We start from the raw sequence: 23,698 nt of genomic DNA, 5'->3' as shown, positions 1-23,698 counted from the left end.
TAGGGTTAGGGTTAGGATACATACTGACAGATGTCGGTATCCTAACCCTGTTAGGGCATCGGGATCCCGAGCACCGGCATCTCGTACCCAACCCCTTTCAACCCATCTAAGTCTGGTTTCTAGGCTTCTCTTGGGTAATGTCCCTGTAATTAAAATGAAGCTCTTTGTGGACTAGTTTATGATAACATGGGCTGAGGGGAAATAAAGAGAAAGCATTGCAGATGCAGATAATTGTGGTTGGGGTATTAGCTCTTTCAGAACATTACCATAGTGGCAACAATTGGGTGAGGGGGGAGGCGGTGATGCAGTCCAACCTTCTGCCGTTATATCTTCTGCCACTGGTGATCAGTTATTGGATGACTTGTTTGTAATTAAGGGGTGGGAAATATTTTAGCTTAGGCTGGAGGGAATCATCTGCAACACCTTAGGTAGATCAGTGGACTTGGCTGGCGGGGACAAGAGGTGTATTATTGACACTCTGGGGTTTTGCCCACAGTCATCTGCAGAATACTCTACCACATGGTTAGAAGCTGCGTTGGGGGTTTGTGTGCCCACAGAAATGTATTAAGTCTCTGATGTCCTCTTTATGTCCAGGTGGGGTGGAAGCTCCTGCAGATTCCAGCAATAGTCCTGGATCCAAAGACAAACTGGAGAATACAGAAGTATCTGCAAAGTGAGAGTGGAGAACAACATGGGGGAGGAAGGGGGGGACGGGGGTCTGACTGCTACCCCAACGCATGCTGGGTTTTAGACGGCCAATGAGACTATCTTAGATCAAGTTGGCCACAGATCCCAATCAACATGTTATTGTAGAATCGTTAGAGGATGATTGAGACTGGTGGGGAGTGCAGAACACTATACGTGGTGTGTGGGGTCATCGTCAGATCACACTAGCTGGGCCTCACGGGGCGATTGGGCTGTGAGACCAGATTTGGCCACTTACCATTGCAGCCACATTGGCCACAAATCACCTTCTTTGGTCAAACAGCCGAATCTGATGGGGAAGGGTCACTTTTCGTATGACCACGGTCTGAGTATCTTCCTCTCTTACAGGGTCATTCCACAGAGCACAGATGACGGAAACCTAATCATCTGCTCCGCGCTGAACCCGGCCCTTCAGACACCTCTCACCGTGAGCTTCACCATGAATGTGCTGTGTGAGACAATGCTATACAGTATCATTAACATCTCCCCCAAACACATGAGCTAGCAAGGAAGTAGCGATCGTTCTCTGTGGTGCGCTTCACATTCTAATGCTCTGATTGGCTGCAGGGTTCTCTCTTTCCCGCCCAAAGCGACCAATCAGCATCTAACTGTCATTTACCCAGCACAGTCTATTAAATGGCAGAATCTGATTGGTTGCATTTGGTAACATCTCCACCTCATGTCTCTCCAAGGCTTGATACCCCCCCCCCTTGGATAGCTAACACTACAAGCGCTCTGATCTGAGCTAAAGCCCCCTAAAAACAAAACAACATATGTACATTTCTCTGTCACTTACTGCTATACCCCCCCCAACCCGCATGCAAATCTTTAGCCAAACTCAGTTGTTGCACCAATATTATTTAAAGAATTATGATACCCACGGGTCTATGTACTAAGCCTTGGAGAGAGATAAGGTAGATGAAGATAAAGTACCAACCAATCAGCTCCTAACTCACTTTACAGGCTGTTTTTGAAAAATGACAGTTAGGAGCTTATTGGTTGGTACTTTATCTCCATCCACTTTACCTCTTTCCAAGGCTTAGTACATAGCTGTCTGGTATCCCTGTTACAGTACACATGTTGCCTAGGCAGAGTAGAGGCAGCCATGTTATGCCCTTAACCAATGTTTGCGAGAATGCAACATATCAATATAGTAGAGGCAAAATGGCCGCCTCCACTCTGTGCAGTCAATGGGGACATTGCAAATAATTTAGTTTTGCTTCCTGTACTCACTGCTTCGTCCTCATTCTCATTTATATCTCACATGTCTCCATAGTTCCCCCTGACACCCCAACTATTGAAGGTTACGAACAACCTGATGTAAAAGCTGATGAAGTCCTGAAACTGACCTGTACTTCCAAAATGGGGAATCCCCTGGCTTCTCTGCAATGGCTAAAGGTGGGTTTTTAGGTCTGAGATTTAACCAGTGCTTGACTAAGCTGCTGACCTGTGACCTGTGCATAGGGCAGCCATTTTGTGAGCCCAACCGCTATGCAGCCTATCCATTTTTTTTTTTACTAGTGACATCACTGATACAGTGCCTGACTATCATTCAGAAGGCTTGGTTTATATTCATGAGGCCTGGTTTATATTCATGTGGCCTGACTAAGGCCCTGATTCAGAGACGGACGCTCTGACCAGAGCGCTCGCTCTGAATCAGGGCCCTCCTCCATTAAAATGGAGCGTCCTCCGGGACGCTGATATAGCTGTGGGTCACCACCCACAGCATATACGAGCGTCCAAAAAGATGGTCGCGATGGTCTTGACCATCGCGACCATCGGACTTGCGACGGAAACCCTGCGGTAGGGTTTCCCAGCCACAAGCCCTGGAGTGATTTTGGCTCTATCAGAGCCAAAATCATTCCCACTGACATCACTAGTGATGTCAGTGGGGCCGGCTTCAGATGGTAGGCGTTCCCATGGCAACGCCTCCGTCTGGCAGGCACGCCCCGGCACGCCCACCAAAGGGGGCGTGCTGTCAGTCACCATCGACAGCACGCCCCCTTTGGTGCGAGACCCGGAGCGACAGCTTGGCTGTCGCAGTCTGGGTCTTGCGCATGCGCACGACGGAACACCCTCCGTCGTGCGCATGCGCAGTGGGGAACATCGACCCACTTGCGAGTGTACTGCCGCTTGCGAGTGGGTCTGAATGACCCCCTAAGATTCATGTGGCCTGACTAAGATTCATATGGCCTGACTAATATTCATGACGTCTGACTAATATTCATGATTCCTGACTAATATTCATGACGTCTGACTAATATTCCTGTACTCTGACTAATATTCATGTGGTCTGACTAATATTCATGATTCCTGACTAATATTCATGAACTAAGCCCCAGCGTCCGGCAGACGGAGCCGGACAGGGGCGGAGAGATCCGAGAGGATCCGTCTTTGCAACCTGGGACTTCTTCTGAAGATGGAGGATGTTCTCACAGTCAAGCACCAAAAATATTGTATTTTCGGTGCTTGATGAAATTAGGTCCTCATACTAGAGTATGAGGACCAGGCCCGCCAAGAGCTGTGGCGGGCCCCAGTAATAGGGGGCATGGTCTAATCGCTGGAGGCGTGGCCACGCCCCCTTGGCGAGTAAAAAAAAAAGATTTGCAGCGCCGCAAAGCGGCACTGCGCGCTGGGGAGGGGGGCGCTCTGAGCCCCCTCAGCCCGGCGCAAAGCCAGGGGGGACGCGATCAGTGTGATCGCTCCCCCGCACAGGCATAGGAGACTGCTGAGGCTGCTGCTCAGTAGCCACGAGCAGTCTCCAACTGCAGCTCAGCACACGCTGTGTGCTGGGCTGCTGTGAGAGGGGGAGCGGTGCTGGACCCGGGCCCCCGCCGGGCCCCTCAGGAAGCCCGGGTAATCTGTACCCGCCCCCCTCTCGGCGCCCCTGACGAGGACACCTAGCCAGAATGGGAGAGAGAGGTAAGCAGGAGATATATGTGATATCTCCTGCGTTACCTGTATGAGGAAAGGCCCCAATGCTTCATTTCTAATAAAGTAGGTAAAACAAATTTTCATTTCCATCTGCTTTTGTGGAAATTAAGGCGTCCATTTATCAACGAAGCCAAATACCAGTGGAAGTTTTCATTTAGTATCACCATGATACAAACTAAAAATCCACTAGTATTTATTTACCAATGCTTAGCCCTCTGGCGAGGTCCCGCAAAGTCCTCCTCCTCCTCTGCGAGGGGCTCCGCTGGAGTGACGGCCCCTCTGCGCATGTGCATGACACGGGGACCCGGCAGTGCCTGGAAAGAGGACCGCATTGCTCTCGCTATCTAAAAGAGCTGTGATATCACACAAACAACGCTGATCTTAGATTACTGCTGTTTGTTAAATCCAGAAATGGTGGCATAACCCCCTATAGCGAGTGCGCAAGGGGTTATGCTTCTTTGATAAATGGGGGCCTCTGTGATGATGAATATGGTTTTTGGATGGGGATAAAATGAAGAGAGATAAAGTGCCAACCAATCAGCTCCTAACTGTCATTTTTCAAACACCGCCTGTAACATGCAAGTTAGGAGCTGATTGGTTGGTACTTTATCTCTCTGCACTTTATCTCTTTCCAAGGCTTAGTACATCTATCCCAGTGACAGCCCAGGAAATATCGCCACCCACCGTCAACAATTATAGCCTCCCAAGCAAACGTGGCGACCAGCTTTGCTATAGGGGCACAGGAAGTGGGTGTTATGAGAGGTGACACAGGAAGTGGGTGTTATGAGAGGTGACACAGGAAGTGGGTGTTATGAGAGGTGACACAGGAAGTGGGTGTTATGAGAGGGGACACAGGAAGTGGGCGTTATGAGAGGTGACACAGGAAGTGGGCGTTATGAGAGGTGACATTAAGTGGGTGTTATGAGAGGTGACACAGGAAGTGGGTGTTATGAGAGGGGACACAGGAAGTAGGTGTTATGAGAGGGGACACAGGAAGTGGGTGTTATGAGAGGGGACACAGGAAGTGGGCGTTATGAGAGGGGACACAGGAAGTGGGCGTTATGAGAGGTGACACAGGAAGTGGGCGTTATGAGAGGTGACACAGGAAGTGGGCGTTATGAGAGGTGACAGGAAGTGGGCGTTATGAGAGGTGACACAGGAAGTGGGTGTTATGAGAGGTGACACAGGAAGTGGGTGTTATGAGAGGTGACACAGGAAGTGGGCGTTATGAGAGGGGACACAGGAAGTGGGTGTTATGAGAGGGGACACAGGAAGTGGGTGTTTTGAGAGGTGACACAGGAAGTGGGCGTTATGAGAGGTGACACAGGAAGTGGGCGTTATGAGAGGTGACACAGGAAGTGGGTGTTATGAGAGGTGACACAGGAAGTGGGTGTTATGAGAGGTGACACAGGAAGTGGGCGTTATGAGAGGTGACACAGGAAGTGGGCGTTATGAGAGGTGACACAGGAAGTGGGTGTTATGAGAGGTGACACAGGAAGTGGGTGTTATGAGAGGTGACACAGGAAGTGGGCGTTATGAGAGGTGACACAGGAAGTGGGCGTTATGAGAGGTGACACAGGAAGTGGGTGTTATGAGAGGTGACACAGGAAGTGGGCGTTATGAGAGGTGACACAGGAAGTGGGCGTTATGAGAGGTGACACAGGAAGTGGGTGTTATGAGAGGTGACACAGGAAGTGGGTGTTATGAGAGGTGACACAGGAAGTGGGTGTTATGAGAGGTGACACAGGAAGTGGGTGTTATGAGAGGTGACACAGGAAGTGGGTGTTATGAGAGGGGACACAGGAAGTGGGCGTTATGAGAGGTGACACAGGAAGTGGGCGTTATGAGAGGTGACATTAAGTGGGTGTTATGAGAGGTGACACAGGAAGTGGGTGTTATGAGAGGGGACACAGGAAGTAGGTGTTATGAGAGGGGACACAGGAAGTGGGTGTTATGAGAGGGGACACAGGAAGTGGGCGTTATGAGAGGGGACACAGGAAGTGGGCGTTATGAGAGGTGACACAGGAAGTGGGCGTTATGAGAGGTGACACAGGAAGTGGGCGTTATGAGAGGTGACAGGAAGTGGGCGTTATGAGAGGTGACACAGGAAGTGGGTGTTATGAGAGGTGACACAGGAAGTGGGTGTTATGAGAGGTGACACAGGAAGTGGGCGTTATGAGAGGGGACACAGGAAGTGGGTGTTATGAGAGGGGACACAGGAAGTGGGTGTTTTGAGAGGTGACACAGGAAGTGGGCGTTATGAGAGGTGACACAGGATGTGGGCGTTATGAGAGGTGACACAGGAAGTGGGTGTTATGAGAGGTGACACAGGAAGTGGGTGTTATGAGAGGTGACACAGGAAGTGGGCGTTATGAGAGGTGACACAGGAAGTGGGCGTTATGAGAGGTGACACAGGAAGTGGGTGTTATGAGAGGTGACACAGGAAGTGGGTGTTATGAGAGGTGACACAGGAAGTGGGCGTTATGAGAGGTGACACAGGAAGTGGGCGTTATGAGAGGTGACACAGGAAGTGGGTGTTATGAGAGGTGACACAGGAAGTGGGCGTTATGAGAGGTGACACAGGAAGTGGGTGTTATGAGAGGTGACGAATAATGTTTAAGCTAGTGGATAAAATAAAAGAGACAGGGAAATGTGGGGTCAGCAGGGGCAAGAGGTAATAAAGACATGAAGAAGTAATACATCGGTAACGAGGAGACGAGAGAGTGAAGACGATGATGTGAAGCCGGAAGATTAAGAAAGGAAGCTAGAGAGGGTGGAGGGGATTTGGGGTCTGTGGTAGGAGGGAGGTGATAGCAACTAAGATACTGTATAATTGTCCTTGTCTGATTAAGGCGTCTATGTACTAAGCCTTGGATGGATATAAAGTACCAACCAATCAGCTCCTAACTGTCATGTTACAGGCTGTGTTTGAAAAGTGACATTTAGGAGCTGATTGGTTGGTACTTTTACCTCCATCCACTTTATCTCTCTCCAAGGCTTAGCGCGCAGATCCCAATATAGAAAATAAAGGAGACTCCTTGTACTCTTCTCCCTCCCCTGCAGAATGATGAGGTGATCTACACGCGTTGGGAGACCGACGCCACAAAGAGGCACTCTAAAAGTCACCTGACCATAAACCTCAAACCGGAATATAACCTGGCTGTGATAAACTGCGAGGCTGCCAATCACGTGTCACCCGAGGTCCTACGCGCCAGCATCACACTCAGCGTCCTGTGTGAGTACCCTCATCTGAGCGTTACCAGATTTGCTAGCTGTAAGCACAACGTCATGGAGTGAGCCCTGCTCATTATGGGGGAGATGTGTCAAGCCTTGGAGAGAGATAAAATGGCTTCTGTCATTTCATAGACCGTGCTACATACATGACAGCTCCAGTAATCCTACACCTAGCCTCAATACGCCATGTGGCGCCAGTGAACCACGCAGAGCGGTGCAGCGCAGCGTCCTTTTCTTTAATTTTGCGACTTATTCGGGACCGCAGATGCAGTGAGACTCCCCGAGACGCCGTGCTGTGACTTTAACCGCACCAGAATTAGTTTTAAATATGTACAGAGTCGCAGATGAAGCACAACGGGATTTGGCGTGAAAAAAAGCAACAGCGCTGCAAGGTAGCATTTTGTACACAGATTCAGACTCATTCGCACTCGCGTGTACAAGTGTCGCACATCAGATTAATCAGTGCAGTCTCGTTCTGCGTGACCACGTGGTATATGTGAGAGAAAAAGATGGTATGAAGAAGCTGATTGGCTGTTTTCAGGCAACTTTTCAACTTTATCTCTCTCCAAAGCTTGGTGTATCTCCCCCCATAGGTTTTATGGAGTGTAACGTGGTGCAGTTCTATCTCACACTCGGATGAGTCCTCACAATTGCTGCCTCCACACTGAGTAGGGGCACACGCAGCTGCTGGTATTCCAGAATTACAAATCTGAATAAAATAGGCCGGAATCACTGTAGCATCTTTTACCATAGTGGCGTCTGCGACCTTCTGCTAATGCTAGTAAAAGCCCTTCCCCTGGTGCACAAGTGCGCGTCTGAATACGCAGGTGCTGGAACGCCTACTGTGTACGACTGCAGTCACAATCATCGGAAGCACCACGCTAGGTGCGAATCTCAGTCAGTCAGAGTATGGCCTCCAGTCATGGGAGTATCTATAATGGGTGCAGGGCAGCATACTTGCCTGCTAATATCTCCTCCTCTCCGGCAGAAGCCCTGAGAGTCAGCTGATCACTTTGGGGGAGGGGCCGGGCCCTTTATGAAATTTTAACCCCGCCCCCTCCCTGCGGACCGACGATTCCCAATATTATCTCCCCATCCTGCCCACGTCACAAGGAAATATGCACTATGCGGGAGATCCACACACTCTTCAGGGGGTGCTGGGGACTGCCCGAAAAAATGGGAGTCTCCTGCACCTTCTGGGAGAGTAGGCAGGTATGGTGCAGGGTGTGCAGTACCCATGGGTCCCACACAATGCACCCATTCACAATACTTACCTCTCTATCAGCGCTGCAGATATTATTTTGTTTTTTACTAGATGAACATCGATGCAACATCCTTAAGAAATGTCCTCCAAGAAACAAATGCTAGAGTCCATAATAAACACGCTTTTGAAGTGGAACTAAACATTAAAACATTATTTTTAGAGGACCAAGTTGCTCACCGCATGCTACCATATTTTTGTAAAGTTCACCCCACACCACAGATCACTTGATAAATGACCTTGTGAGCACCAATGTCTGATACAACCGAATGTCACAGCTATAACGGTTCTGAGACATATTTGTAGCCGCGCAGCCATACTTGTGTCTCTTTTATGGAGTTTTTAAGTGTTTTTCTTTATCCTGTCTTTTTCAGTTCCTCCCAGTAAAGTAACAATTCTCGGCTCCCCCGGAGGCCCAGAAAATACGTCTCTCTCCTTTTCCTGCTTTACTTCGTCCAGCAATCCCCCCGTGCATATCCGCTGGTGGCTGGGTGCCGTGGAGCTGCCAGATGCCAATGTCACCATAACAGACGTGAGATTGTTTTCTTCCACAACAACTCTTGGAAACCGTTCCCAAATATCACCAGGGTCAGGTGTAGGGCCCGGACCCCATAAAAGCATACCATCTTGCAGAGGTTGTTATCCTGGGACATGTAGTTCCCCTATAGTCACGGTCCCCTAACTCTGATCCATAGATACAGCTCTATATGCTTAACTGAACATTCTCATAATCAGAAGATGATCGTTGTCTGCTGAGCTATAGGAGACAATTTTGAAGCCTTAAATAATTATCTAGAATTTCCAACAAAATGAACCAATCAGATTGGTTAATTTTGTTTATTTTATTTGGTTCAATCTTTTATGTAAATCTCTGATTTTCGTATATATGTAATTATGTATTTTTCCTTTCGGGACATTATATACTTAGAAAATACTGTATATCAATTTTTATGCCAGTATTCTGTGGTGTCATCAATAATATTGGCTGCTATTTGCGTCCGGTGATAGGAAATATCTTATTTATTTTATTATATTGATTTTCTTTCTAGGCAGATCATGGGGGGAAGATGACAATGTCTAATATAACCACAGTGATTCAGAGGGACCATAACGAGGTGCAGCTGACCTGCGAGGCTTTCAACGAGGCTCTTCTATACTCCAAAGCGAACTTCGTAAAGCTCAGCGTGCAACGTGGGTAATGGAAACGGGCCGCAACGGGCCCACGGGAAGTGATAGCTGGGGTGAAATCTTGATTGAGGGAAGCTAATAGTAACGCTATGTAAAACGCACAAACATACATGGTATGTATGGATGTGTCCACATATACTGTATGTGTCAAAGCCTGCATTCTGTGACAATACCTAGAGATAGTAGAGAATTACTAAATTGAAATGTTTATGGGTAAGGTATAAATACAAGCCGACTCTCCCAGAATGTATATCTCAGAATCCCCCCATATAGAGTCTGCAATTCTCCCCCATGGTGTTAGAAGTGGGGCTGATCCAAGGTCAGGGTGGCACGATTCACGGTGGTGGTTTGACCCAACTACCCTGACACTGTAGATAGGTACGCAGCCATTAAGGCACCAGTCAAATGTCGATATTAAGATTGTCAACACCAGAAGGTCAACAATCATGGTGTTCATATGGGTTAAATGACGACATCATCAATATCGACACCTTGAAATTATCGCTATTGCTAGAATGTCGACATATGAAATTTTGACATTGTCATAATGTCATCATTTAGGGCTAGGGTTACTATTACAGTTAGCGTTAGGATTACCATTAGGGTTCAGGTTACTGGTAGGGATAATGTTAGCTTTAGGATTAGCGTTTATGGTTACCATTAGGGTTCGGGTTACTATTAGGGTTAATGTTAGGGTTAGGATTACCATTAGGGTTCGGGTTACTATTAGGGTTAATGTTAGGGTTAGGATTACCATTAGGGTTCAGGTTACTATTAGGGTTAACGTTAGGGTTAGGATTACCATTAGGGTTCGGGTTACTATTAGGGTTAATGTTAGGGTTAGGATTGCCATTAGGGTTCGGGTTACTATTAGGGTTAATGTTAGGGTTAGGATTACCATTAGGGTTCAGGTTACTATTAGGGTTAATGTTAGGGTTAGGATTACCATTAGGGTTCGGGTTACTATTAGGGTTAATGTTAGGGTTAGGATTACCATTAGGGTTCGGGTTACTATTAGGGTTAATGTTAGGGTTAGGATTACCATTAGGGTTCGGGTTACTATTAGGGTTAATGTTAGGGTTAGGATTACCATTAGGGTTCAGGTTACTGGTAGGGATAATGTTAGCTTTAGGATTAGCGTTTGGGTTACCATTAGGGTTCGGGTTACTATTAGGGTTAATGTTAGGGTTAGGATTACCATTAGGGTTTCGGGTTACTATTAGGGTTAATGTTAGGGTTAGGATTACCATTAGGGTTCGGGTTACTATTAGGGTTAATGTTAGGGTTAGGATTACCATTAGGGTTCGGGTTACTATTAGGGTTAATGTTAGGGTTAGGGTTACCATTAGGGTTCGGGTTACCATTAGGGTTTGGGATACTGGTAGGATTAGGGTTATTGTTAGCGTTAGGTTTAGGATTAAGGTCAGCGTTAGGGTAACCATTAGGGGTATGGTTACTGGTAGGGTTAGGGTTAGCATTAGGGTTGCCATTGGGGTATGGTTTAGGGTTAATGTTAGCGATACCATTAGGGTTCGGGTTATTGTTAGGGATAATGTTAGGGCTAGGATTAGCATTAGGGTTATCATTAGGGGTATGGTTACTGGTAGGGTTAGCATTAAGGTTACCATTAGGGGTATGATTACTATTAGGGAGGCTTAGGGTTACTATTAGGGTTAATGATTGCGTTAGCATTAGGGTTTGGGTTATTGTTAGCTGACAATGTTTGGCAAATTAATCCACAAAAACTTCCACAGAGTTTACAATCCCCCCCCAACTACCCTCTGAATACATGTGTAATTATTCAATTCATATTTAACTACTTAAATCTAATAGTGTGTCATATATGGCTTAGTAATAGTTTGTATAGGAAAATTCATCTTGTTTTCCAATATGGTTACATTGCTCATGGTTCATACTTGTTGACTCTCTCATAGGGTAGATTTACTAAAGCTTCCAAAAATAAACTGGAGCCCATAGTAACCAATCAGATTTTATCTATCATTTCTCTAGTGCATTCTAGGAAACGATAGACAGAAGCTGATTGGTTGTTATGGGTAACCGCTCCACTTGTCTGTTTTAGAAGCTTTAGTAAATCTAACCAGAGACTTCCGGGAATGGTGGAAGATCTCCCAGAATCCTGACAGCCTGGAAATCGATGTATCGACAGCGCAATCTGTGTCATTGCGCTCCGCTGGAGGATGTGGGTGGGCCCTTATGTTGCATGTCGAGTAGTTGATGCTACTCTCTCCTGGGGGGATTGGCGCTATCATTTAGATCACAGCCTTGGGAACGCTAAACAAGGAAATTAAGGTCCTGGCTGGTTGTTGGGGTTTAGTTACAATTTTGCACATAAATTCGCTGTTAGCAAATAAGACTGAATGTCGTTGTTACAACTTGTTCTTTAGATCCTCCGCAGAGAATCTGGATAGAGGCACCCCCGCAGGACAAGCGTTTTCGTGCTGGGAGCCGCGTGAAAATGACCTGTTTCTCCAGTGGCGGACACCCAGCGCCTCGGCTCATCTGGCTAAAGGTATCGGCGACTTTTCTCCAATGGAAAAATATTTTTAAATCAGTCAGGAAGATGTTTTTTGTCTTCAGAAGAATACACCCATCGCTGAGGGTGTGCCAACCTACTGTAGGTCATCATAACCCCAGGCAGCCATAAGCAACATTAATATTAATTAATCAGGAGCGGCTGTAGGAGACACTGAGCACAATAAACTATTGTACATACATCTTTAGAACTTATTTAAGATGCACAAAATAGCAAATCTATATTTTCAATACGTTTACTGCAGATAATCAATATAAGTATTAATCTATATAGTAAAATCGAATGCTGATAAAATAATGTCATCACGTTGGAATGTGGTGACAGTTAGTCTAACCTTTGGCCCCTCCCACTTGTGTCAGTTATGCACAGGAGAGAGTGAGGGGGCGGTGACAGAGAGAGAGAGACAGTGGGGCAGGGAGATGGAGAGGTGCGGAGAAAGTGTTGGGGTAGGGGAGACGGAAAAGGGGGGTGAGGAGAGACAGAGAGATGAGGGGAGAAAGTGTCAGGGGGGGGGAGAGAAAGAGAGATCGAGAGAAAGAGGAGTCGAGGCGGAAAGAAAAAAAAAACCAAATAAATAAAAGGCATTACAGCTAATGTATGTATAGAGGGCGAGATGTACTAAAGGAGAAAATGCGGTAAAACCCCTGAAAGAGCAGTTTTTGGGTTTTTCCGCTCTCCCCATATGTACTGATGGGTAACGCCATGTTCAGGTGGCGTTAGCCAATAGAAGCCTATAGACTTCTTTTCGGGACTCCTGACCTGGGAGGGATCAAATCGAATCCCTCCCATCACCCCCCGTGGCCCACGTCTTCTGCTCAGAGGTCTCTTATCGGGAGAGCTGTCATTTGCGATATTCTATGTACATACCGTGGTAATCAACCGCGGTATGTGCCCAAAGACAGACGGGATGTACCGCAAGGCGGATGCGATGCTTAGTACATACAGTGGTAATAAAATCTGAAATATATAACCAGTTCTGAGGGCACAAATCCAGACCTGTATGTTTCCAAGCTTCCCTCTAATTCCCTAATGCACTGATACAGTAGACTGATCGAATGAATGAATCAATGAATATATTCATTAGTCTTCAAAGTCTTTTGTTTATGTTTAGTGCATGTTTCTAAGGGTTACCGTTATGCTTTGGTAAATGCAAGAATGAAAGAGGAGACCACCCTGGACCCCGGCAGAGCAAAGAATTTAGGCTACTAACCCAAAATAACCTACAGTACTACTGCGATCCTGTGATGAGCAAATGTCACATAAATGCACAAACACACACATAGAAAAATGTAGTTAAAATGGTATTTCTGCAGAATGGAGCTTAGAGACACGAGGGGGAGATGTATCAAAGCTTGGACAGAGATAAAGTACCAAGCATTCAGCTCCTAATAGCACTTTCACACTGCCAGCAAAAAACCCGGGTTATCGTACATGACCGCACAGCAACCCGGGTTACTGCGCAGTGTGAAAGGGCCCAGGTGAAATAGTATAACCTGCGTCGAGCAACCCGGCATTTCAACTCGGGTAACGGGCAGGGTTGGAGACGAGTTCAACCCGGCTCGTGGTGCAGTGTGAATGGGTAACCAGGGTCGAGATGACCAGGGTCCCGTTCACTGCATAGGAAGAGCCGGCGCTTGGAAGATGATCCCATTTCCAAGCGGCGGCTCAGCAGTAATGGCCGTGACATCATCGCCATTACAGTGACGTCAGGCCGCCAGTCTGAAAGGGGTCTCAGCCAAGTCGCACCCGGGATGGACGCATGTACCAATGCCGGGTGCGACCTGGCATTTGCGATGTGAAAGGGGTATAACTGTCACGTTTCACGCTGTGTTTAAAAAATGACAGTTAGGAGCTGATTGGTTTGTGCTTTATCTCTCCCCGCTGTATTTCTCACCAAGGCTCAGTACATCTACCCATTAAGAACCTGTTTTTCGCTCGGTAGGATAAGAGGACGGTGTCAGACGGGAGGGTGGTCACCGCGGGAAAGATCGTCTCAAGGGAGATCATTCTGGAGACGACTCCGAGCGACAACCAGGCCGTATACCGCTGCAACTCCACCAACGATGGGAAGAAAATACTGAGCGACATGACCAAGCTTCATATTCAGTGTGAGTGGGGGCTCTGATATCGTAACAACAAAAGTGTAGAGGGCTCTGTGTTGAGGGATTCCCTGGTCGATCATGTGACCAAGTCAATGAGATGATTTTATCTGTAAGTCTGTCCCATAGGGAATCTGAGCAGGGGGCTGAGAGGAGCCCAGTACTGTCTCTGCAAACTTCATCTCATATTCACCAATTAGGTCTGCAAACATCGATGGTGGTGGGGGGTGGTCTATGGATAAACCATTTACATAACCGAGGAACCTGTAAAGTACATTTAGACATTGACACCTGGTGATTACTGATTTAACCTTCCATAAACCAGGTGGAAAAAATCAACATGGCGATCCTTGCGGGGTATCTCATACGCCATGCTATACTTCACCATAAGTATATTCATTTACTGCGAAAGTAATTCTGACTGTCATATAACATCGATTCTTGTCCCTAAAGGTATAAAAATAAAAGAAAGTAATAAAATTCTTTATTATTTTAAAACAAAAAACAAAATAAACCTATTTTTTGTACGAACTAACCTTATAAGTCTTCTAGTAGCAACGATTTTTTTTTTAAAAGATCTTTGGAACACGTTTGAGTCGTTAGTAAAAATTATAATTGTGAAGAATTAGAAATAATTAAAATAAACTCAGTCTTCAATGAGATCACTCCGGGCTGACCTGAAGGCTGGTGCCGCACCAGGTGGGGTATGAGATGCCCACACGTACTTTTAAGCACGTGAATTTAAATCTTGCTGGGGTACGCCACACCCCAGCTAGTTCACCAAAGGTTAAAGCCAAACTGCTCTCCAGCAGTAGCCAAGATGGACACTAATGAATCATGTCCTATCAGCTGGGGGGATGAGTATGTAAGCAGCCAATCAGGAGCAGCTGGGGGGGATGAGTATGTAGGCAGCCAATCAGGAGCAGCTGGGGGGATGAGTATGTAAGCAGCCAATCAGGAGCAGCTGAAGGGAAGAGTATGTAAGCAGCCAATCAGGAGCAGCTGAAGGGAAGAGTATGTAAGCAGCCAATCAGGAGCAGCTGAAGGGAAGAGTATGTAAGCAGCCAATCAGGAGCGGTCAGATAGTGCTGATCATCATCATCATCATCATCATCCAATATCTTAACACCAGACCAACGTGCTATAGACCTGCTTCTATGGGGGAAATCCAATTGTGCATGAAGGATGTGATGTACCTTTACCTCTATGAGGTGCTAGGGAAAACTTGGCGTAGTCGTCATTGCCATAACTGGCCGATATGTGCTCTGCGCCCGGCAGCACATCGCACTCAATTAAATTCCCCCCTATGAGGCTTATCTAGGGATGCACAAAACTGTAATTATGTTGCTGCTCTTATGTTAACTCTCCCTCACTGTAATCCTCTAACACTCGTCCCTACGCGTTTCGCTTCTCCAGGCTTAAGGAAGGCAACTCTGAGATACCCACAAATCTACATGAGAGAACATTTTTATATACTGTATGCATGTGTATATGTACACTACAAAAATGTACATATGCTCAACACTAGATGAGGCCCAGTGAGGAGCTGCCATGAGCAGTATGTCTTCCATATTGGTGGAACTTATAGTCAGCTCTGGATGCTGAACACCCACCGGTGATGACTGGCCCCACTGAAGCCGAGAGGGTGCAGTCTGTCAACTTTTGCTGACTGCAGCACTGAAATACTCTATCTTCAAGCATATTACGGGGCCCCCGCAGCCTCCGGTCGGTGTGGAGGCCTCTGCTCTTACCCTGTTTCTCTTATCTCTTATTTAGTCCCGCCGATAGATGTTAAAATCATTAACCAGAAGAAGCTGTATAAACGTGGGAGCACCGTCACTCTGGAGTGTAGGACCGGCAGCAGTAACCCCGAGGCCGCCATAACGTGGGTGAAGGACGGAGTCATGTGAGTTATACCGGGCAGGCGGCCTGATTCAGAGATGACGCAAATGCTGTCGCAGCTGCGAACCCGTACGCCCACATCCGACGTCCCTCATCCGCAGCTTATGTACAAAAGCGGAAACATGTAAAACTTGGGTCACACATGGAACTTCTGAGTAAGCCTTTGCTGTGTCAGACAGAGCGGCTCTCGGGTCTCTCTAGCTGCGAGCGCATTCGCAGAAACTTACTGGGGTACGGTCACGAAACGGTCCTGTCGCGCCTGCACTTTTCTAAAGACCCCCCTGTTACCTCCCCCAGTCTACCTGTCACTCACTTTGCGGACAAATCCTCTCTGTGACCACCATCGCTAATCCATCGCCACGCTTGCGCAGTAGTCAAAAATCGTTTCACTGTGTCAGACATCGACTTTGCCTCCATCTTTGAATTAGGCACTGAGTATCCTAAGCATATAATGCGGCGTGTTATATATTTCCCTATCCGGGGCCCCACGGTGAAAGGTAAGGGGACCCCAGCAATGCAGCCCACCCTCCCATGTCCCCCGCCTTGATCTGCTGAGGCTCCGCGGGGTCTGCTTATGACCAGTGGAAGCCATTTTATTTTACTTTGGTTATATAAGTCCAGCTTATCCTTCAGCTGTGGAGAAAGATGACTTTATCAGTGACAGCGATTGGACCAACAACTAACTAATGACGCAGACTTTGTTTCCAGTTTAAAGGGAAGGAACTTGGGCGCCAAGGCTGCAGAATATGGCGGGAGGTCCACCTCCGGTAGTGTCACGCTGACGGTGTCATCTGCAGACCACGGAAAACGGGTCTCCTGTGAGGCCTACAGCAGCGTCTTGAATGAGGGTGTCAACACCTTGTACAAGCTGGAAGTCCTATGTGAGTATCTCCAGCATTTCTGCAAATTAGATATTTCCGTTCTGCCAGAACCAATTCACTTAGCTTTTGGTTGTTCAGAGAGATCAACTGTGATGGTGCCATAAATCGCCATCTTGATGAAAAAGACCCAACCGGCTCTGGCCGTGTGTCGTCGGCTTGGTGATGCGCTTTGCCGGAGAGCTGGTAAATCTTTGCAGGTCCTTTCCATGTTTCTTCATGTTTTAGTCCCACCAGAGTTCACAGACGAACAGCCGAAGATTGTGCACGCCGTGGAGCACGGCGCAGCTCTCATTCCGGTACATATACGCGCCAACCCTACCGCGGTTAACTACACGTGGAGCCTACGAGGGCAGAAACTGAACAAAGGTGAGGGGAGAGGGTAAACAGGTAAAAAAAAAACAATGGAACAATAAGTAATGAATGGATGAAATGTTAAATATATTTATTTAGGTGTAGACAGAGCCTACACATGGTGAGCTGGGACACTTTTGCATTATTATGAAAACTGGGTACTTGTCAATTATAGGGGCTCCAATGACTCTGTACAACTGTCATGTCAGCTGAGGGTGACCGGGAAATAAGGCTTCTACACGCTTTGTCTTATTTGGGTTATCTTAAGTATGGGATGGGTGCTTCTTAATAGGAAGGATGAGCTTCACTATGTTGCATTCTGGTATTTCCAATCCTACTCCATCCACGGTTATTAGTCGGGTACAGATTCCTTACACTGATATGTTGTACTTTACAACCAACAAGAAGCAAAGGGTGTAATTCATGAGCAAACAAAGTTCACGTACTAAAGAGTAGATGCCGATATCTGTACTTTTGGCCAAACAACTCATCAACGTTAAGCCCTAAATCAGTCACCACATAAATGGGACAAAGGCCTGATTCAGACCCGCTCGCTGCTGCAGGCAGCTCGCAGGGTCTGCGGACATTTTTTTTTTCTGGCCGCTCGCAAAGCTGTGGGAGACCTCCACACAGCTTGTGCGAGCGGACAGGAGGCCGTCGCGATAATCTTGACCATCGGCCATGCGACGAGACTCTGTGGTAATAGAGCAGGAAGTCCACTACTGACATCACGAGTGATGTCAGTACGGCTTCACACAAATGCCAGGCGTTCCTAAGATAACGCCTGCGTTTGTGCAGCCACCCCCCCTCCCCGCCTACAAAACGGGGTGAGCTGTCACTCACCATCGACAGCCACCCCGTCTTGTAGCGAGCACGCTGGACGCGGCGCATGCGCAGTGGAGCACCATCGAGCCGCTTGCGAGCGCTGAGCACTTGCGAGCGGCTCTGAATGAGATCCAAAGGTTTATGTTTTCCACTTGCTGCCAGATTTGAAGAAAAATGGTTTATAAGCACAAAGTGCCACAAATGAGAAACCTATGAAAACAGAACCTTTACCCACATCACAATTTATCGCCGCCTACCACAGACGTGTCCCCGCAACCCGCTCACCTGAGAGATATTTGCCCGCTCCAGAACGTAGCACAGACTTTATGATTAAGTTGACCTGGGCCTAACTGAATAATTAATTTAAAAATCTTGTTTCACATCAACTAATTGAATGAACATTGGTCAGCTCAACCCGGAGGTCAGCGGCAGATTAATATCGCCCAGATGTAATGGACCAGGGTTTACAGAGCCCCAAAATAGCAGATTTTCCCCCCAGCCAACATGTTTCTGCCATTGGGGTTTTAATCATCTCTTTCCTTTTAATGATTAAAGGGCCAATTCACAGATGGACGCTATGATGATGTTCCTGTAGATGAGTGATGTTTTGCTAGCGTGCACGATGCCCTCCAACAAATCTAGACCCATGTAATTAGTACCCACTCCCCCCCTCCGGATGTTCCTGCCACCAGTGTCATAGAGGCTGTGCCAAGCATTGGCATCAGTGTACTTTTTAGGTATTTGCAAAATGGGCATTATAGTGTTGTCTAAACATATGTAACAGAATTAAAATATCATTGTTGTGTGATGTAAAATGTGAATGTTTATTGTAAATCACATACAGTATTTCCAGTGCCCAGTATAGAAAGACCTGAATGTCTGCCAAATGCAAACTAGTATCAATGGCATTATATGTACATACAGCAGCGACAGCTTCTAATCTATACATAGCAATTACAAGAGGGACATCTTGTGGCCAAGAGGATGTACTACATCTAGTTAAATTGAAAATGAGCAAACCGGTAAAATAAAAGCTTTCGATAATGATATTATTTTCTCCTATGTTTATTGTCATTGTTATCTATGTCATGTGTTGAGAACTCATATTCATGGACCTGGCTGTGTGTTATGTATCTAGATGGCGCTTACAGACATCACTTACAAGGAGCTGGCGCTCTGGAGATTTGGAACGTTAGCCGAGCTGACTCTGGGGTCTATAACGTATCCTGCGTGAACGTAGAGGGGACAAACAGCACTTTGGTGAAACTGGACGTGCATTGTAAGACCTCATCAACATCCATACACCAACAAAGAATTATATATATATATATATATATATAAAAAACAGTATAAATAATTTCTCTCACCTGTGCGGTCAATCTGCCTCTATCTGCAAGCTTCATTTCATAGCTGTCATCATTATCAGTGCGTCCTCACATCAACCCTGACCTCTGGTGCAAAGTGTATGTCTGAAATAAGGCGCATTTACACATATGCATATACTGCGTAGGCTGCAATTCCCAGGACATGCCCTCTCTGACCTTAGCCTGCACGCGAATCCTTCCTTACCACCCAAGTGCAGATGCTGCTGAGTTGCGTACACTGGGCCTGATTCAGACCCGGACGCTATTTGCGGCCGCACGCTGGCTAAAAGGGGCCGGCTATTTAAATCATGCGCTCTCACTGCGTCGCGTAAAGCCGCCCACTAAGTAATAGCAAGCGGCCGCACTATGCGCTCGCACCTGTATAAAGACGCCCCTTTGCCACTCGCAACACACGTCATCTCCGGCAGTTGTAGGATTAATCGGTAACATCGAGAGCCATCGGAGCAGCTCGCAGCGCTTGTGGTAGCCTTTTCCCACCACAACATTGCGAGCAGTTCAGGCTAAAATACAACCCAGTCACGTGTGTAATGACGCTACTTTGCTAATTATGCACGCCCATTATACGCCGTTCTGACGGTCGGGCACGCCTGCGTTCACACATCCACTCCCCCGTTTACAAGCACCTTCCCCTGTTACCACCCACAAATGGCGCTATCTGTCACTGAAAATAACGGCCCGACTGCGGGCTATGGGCGAGCACTTTCCCATCGCAATGACTGGTTCGCGCACGTTCATTGCGACTTATACGCATGCGCAGATTGCGAAAAATTGCTCCATGTGAGCGAGCGCAGCATAGAGTCTGGGTCTGAATCAGGCCCAGTGTACACGGGAGCATGCGTAGTGGGAAAATAGACAAGTTGTGTCCTCAGCGCCCACTTGCGGTCAGCTCTGAATAAGCCCCGTGGTGCCTAATCTCAAAGAAGGAGAGCAACTGGGGAACAGCATTTCTATATAAAATTATGAACCAGAACGGAGAGCCCTTGAGACGGCGGGCAGAGTACTAATATAGCGTGCCTGGTACACTGTCAGCGACTTTGTATGTGACCATGATGTGAATAAGATGCTATATATCTGAAAGTAGGGAAATCGCTACGTACCCAAGCGTCTCAAAATGCACCAATGTCTTTATATGTCAGTGTTATTTATTATAGAAGATTAAGCAGCCATGAATATATATATCCTACTCCCCCCCCCAAAATACAATGGGGAGGATTCAGAGGTGGGAGCAAAGCTAGAAAGAAGTAACTTTACACCTTGGTAAAACCATGTTGCACTGCTGGTGTGGGGGGTGTGTGTGTGAGGGGGGGTACAGATCCAACATGAGATTTAAATGTGGGAGGGGGTGTCCAAACTGAAATCTGAATTGCAGTGTGAGTATAAAGCTGTCCAGCATTTGTTGGCTATATGCAGAAGCAGCCGGTATTTAGTATTATAGACAGCGAGTCCACACAAGTAACATTGCCAGAAAGTCATTATCTTTCACTAACACCAACGTAATGGTCTATGGCTGGGTAAACCCTAGATGACACTAGGGGGGTCATTCAGACCCGCTCGTGAGCAGCAGTACGCTCGCAAGCGGGTCGGTGTTCCCCCACTGCGCATGCGCACGACGGAGGGAGCTCCGTCGTGCGCATGCGCGAGACCCGGCGAGCGACGGGCTCTCCATCGCTCCAGGTCTCGCACCAAAGGGGGCGTGCTGTAGATGTTGATTGACAGCACGCCCCCTTTGGTGGGCGTGCCTGCCAGACGGAGGCGTTCCCATGGGAACGCCTACCGTCTCAAGCCGGCCCCACTGACATCACTAGTGATGTCAGTGGGAGTGATTTTGGCTCTGATAGAGCCAAAATCACTCCAGGGCTTGTGGCAGCGAGACCCTTCCGCAGGGTCTCCATCGCAAGCCCGATGGTCGCGATGGTCAAGACCATCGCGACCATCATCATGGACGCTTGCCCATGAGGACGCTCCAAAAAAAGGTAGGAGTGCCCTGATTCAGAGCGAGCGTTCAGCTCTGAATCAGGCCCTATGTTGGTGGTGATCTCATGATATTTGTGTGATTACAATTTGCAAACAAAGAAAGGCTGAAGCTAGGACATGGTTAGTGGGTGTCTGTCTGTATCGCGTTAGGTCAGTGACCAAATCATTTTTCGTTCATGCAATTATCATGTGATTTGACACACTTTTATCGTGCAAAGAGCGTGGCCGAGATGTACTAACAGCGAAACTGACGTAAAACCCCCGAAAATGCTGTTTTCGGGGGTTTTACTGCATTCCGCAAATGTACTAAGCACCGGATTGCATCACTTTGTCCCGGTGACGTTACCCAATAGAAGCCTATGGGCTTCTTACCGGGACGCTCCAGGCTGGGAGGGATCCAATCGGATCCCTCCCATCACACCCCGTGGCCTTCTGCCGTGTGCAGAAAGACGCCAGATGGACCTTCGGGTGTTACCTGGAAGTCAATCTGTCCGGGGCCATCACAAAGGACAGTTCTTATCGGGAGAGCCGTCCTTTGCGATATACTTGGTACATACTGCAGTAATGAGCCGCGGTATGTACCCAAGTCAGGGGGGGATGGACCGCATTGCGATTTCGATGCTTAGCACATCCCGCCCTGTATTTGTTATCACTCATTTTATACAAGGGTTCTTTATTGAAAGTGAAGTTTTCTATTTCCTTTCATATCCATTAATCATATCATCATAATATTCAGTTAGAGTGCCCCCCAAAGCAAATTGTAATCATGTGCAGTCAGTATTTACCCAGCATGCTTTGTTCTAGGGGCATGACCGCGCCATCGCGTCATCTTGGCCACCCCCAGCTACACAATGCCAAGATTGCCGGAAATGTGAAGCAGGGGGCGGGGCCACGATGACGCAATTGTGGGGGGAGGGGTCAGGGGTAGGCGGCCGGCCTGGAGACTTGCATGCTCAGCTGGGCGGCCCGGGAGCACTACTCGATTTTCGGGAGCCTAGGCAAGTGTTGTCTAATATGATATTTTTAGTAGAGCTCACAGTTATGTACAGACGTAAGATACCACTAGTTGGACCCTTCCTAAATAACGCCTTTATTCCACCCACGCAGACTCTCCATCCATTCGCAGCCTTAGCGACCCCACAGAGGTGGATCTGGGGGCAAGAGCAGAAATCGTGTGTACGGCCGATGCCAATCCTGCTACAGATACGATGTTCCAGTGGAGGTGGCTGGTAGGAAATGTGTTATTGGTCGTTGCTTTTTGCCTGATTGTTACATTTCTGTTGGATCTTGAGGATGGAACTTTACAGTGAAAATCTTGCCAGGGCCAGCTCCAGGGGTAGCCGCGTCCTGTGCCGCATCGGTAGTCTTTGCACCCAGCGCGCGACCAAAAATGGGGGCATGGCCTAATTACCATAGGTCACGCCCCCTAAATGACGTTATTTGGGGGTGTGCCCTCATGGCACGCCTTCCGTGTAACATCAGGCTGGGGGCGAGCCCAGCCCTCCGTCGCTAGCTGGGCTTCCCCCAGCCCTCTCCTGGCACTGAATGGAGGCCACGCGCATGCACGCAGCATCCATTCAGCTACTCTGGGGTCCGGCACCGCCGCACAGCTGCGTCTGTGGGGGTGCCCAACCTCCCGACCACGCCATCCACAGGACACGTCAGCCCATGGGTGGAACAGCGGGATGGTGCTGTCCCGCTGAAATTGGAATGTTGGTAGGGGTGCGCCTTCTATGGAGTGGCGCCTCTGTTTGACCGCACTGGTCAAACATGCGTTGAGCAGGCCCTGAATCTTGCGCTTCTGCATTGATCCCCACGCTGGTGTTTTATAGATGCTGGTGGGTCATCAGGCTTCATTAGAATACTCTGCCATGTACAGACATATACTCATTTCTTAATAACATTATTAGGCGATGGGACGTCAGTATTTAACTTTCAAACACCCAGAAAAACTGATAAGATCTAATTTTATCTGATGAATCCATTAGGGCTTTAAAACTAAGGCCCTCATTCAGAGCCGCTCGTTAGCGGCAGTACACTCGTTCCGAGCGATGTTCGCACATCTGCGCATGCGTACGGTTTTTAGTACGTATGCGCGAACCAGGCAGTGCGGCCGAAAATCGTTTGTACGCTATATAGTGAGTGCCTGCTATTTTGAGTGACAGAATGAGGCGTATGTGGGTGGTAACAGGGGAAGGTGCTTGAAAACGGGGGAGTGGAATTCGAACGCAGGCGTGCTTAAAGGTCAAAACGGGCGTTTTAAGGGTGTGCATAATTAATCCAGCAGCGTCATTGACCACGTCACTGGGTTTTTTTAAACTCAGAACTGCTCGCAAAATAGCGTTTGAAAAAAACAACCACAAGAATAGCGAGCAGTTCATACGCTGTACGATGTACTCGATTAA

The 23,698-nt window shown here is 47.7% G+C and overlaps 1 protein-coding gene across 2 annotated transcripts in view; it reads left to right on the top strand.

The window, feature by feature from the left end:
• Positions 1 to 23,698, top strand: part of NPHS1 (NPHS1 adhesion molecule, nephrin) — a 38,942-nt gene that overhangs the window by 5,437 nt on the left and 9,807 nt on the right. For both annotated transcript variants that reach the window (XM_088459376.1, XM_088459377.1), the window contains exons 5-17: positions 595 to 673; positions 1,054 to 1,157; positions 1,982 to 2,103; positions 6,703 to 6,874; positions 8,509 to 8,666; positions 9,184 to 9,325; positions 11,728 to 11,852; positions 13,819 to 13,984; positions 15,752 to 15,881; positions 16,586 to 16,758; positions 16,984 to 17,124; positions 19,073 to 19,213; positions 22,401 to 22,522. In XM_088459376.1, coding sequence (XP_088315502.1) covers positions 595 to 673; positions 1,054 to 1,157; positions 1,982 to 2,103; positions 6,703 to 6,874; positions 8,509 to 8,666; positions 9,184 to 9,325; positions 11,728 to 11,852; positions 13,819 to 13,984; positions 15,752 to 15,881; positions 16,586 to 16,758; positions 16,984 to 17,124; positions 19,073 to 19,213; positions 22,401 to 22,522 — 1,775 coding nt within the window. The remainder of the gene's footprint in view (positions 1 to 594; positions 674 to 1,053; positions 1,158 to 1,981; positions 2,104 to 6,702; positions 6,875 to 8,508; positions 8,667 to 9,183; positions 9,326 to 11,727; positions 11,853 to 13,818; positions 13,985 to 15,751; positions 15,882 to 16,585; positions 16,759 to 16,983; positions 17,125 to 19,072; positions 19,214 to 22,400; positions 22,523 to 23,698) is intronic.

Source organism: Taudactylus pleione, unplaced genomic scaffold (assembly GCF_031769625.1).
Source record: "Taudactylus pleione unplaced genomic scaffold, aTauple2 ptg000906l, whole genome shotgun sequence".
Classification (NCBI taxonomy): Eukaryota; Metazoa; Chordata; class Amphibia; order Anura; family Myobatrachidae; genus Taudactylus; species Taudactylus pleione.
This window is presented reverse-complemented; position numbering and strand designations above follow the sequence as displayed.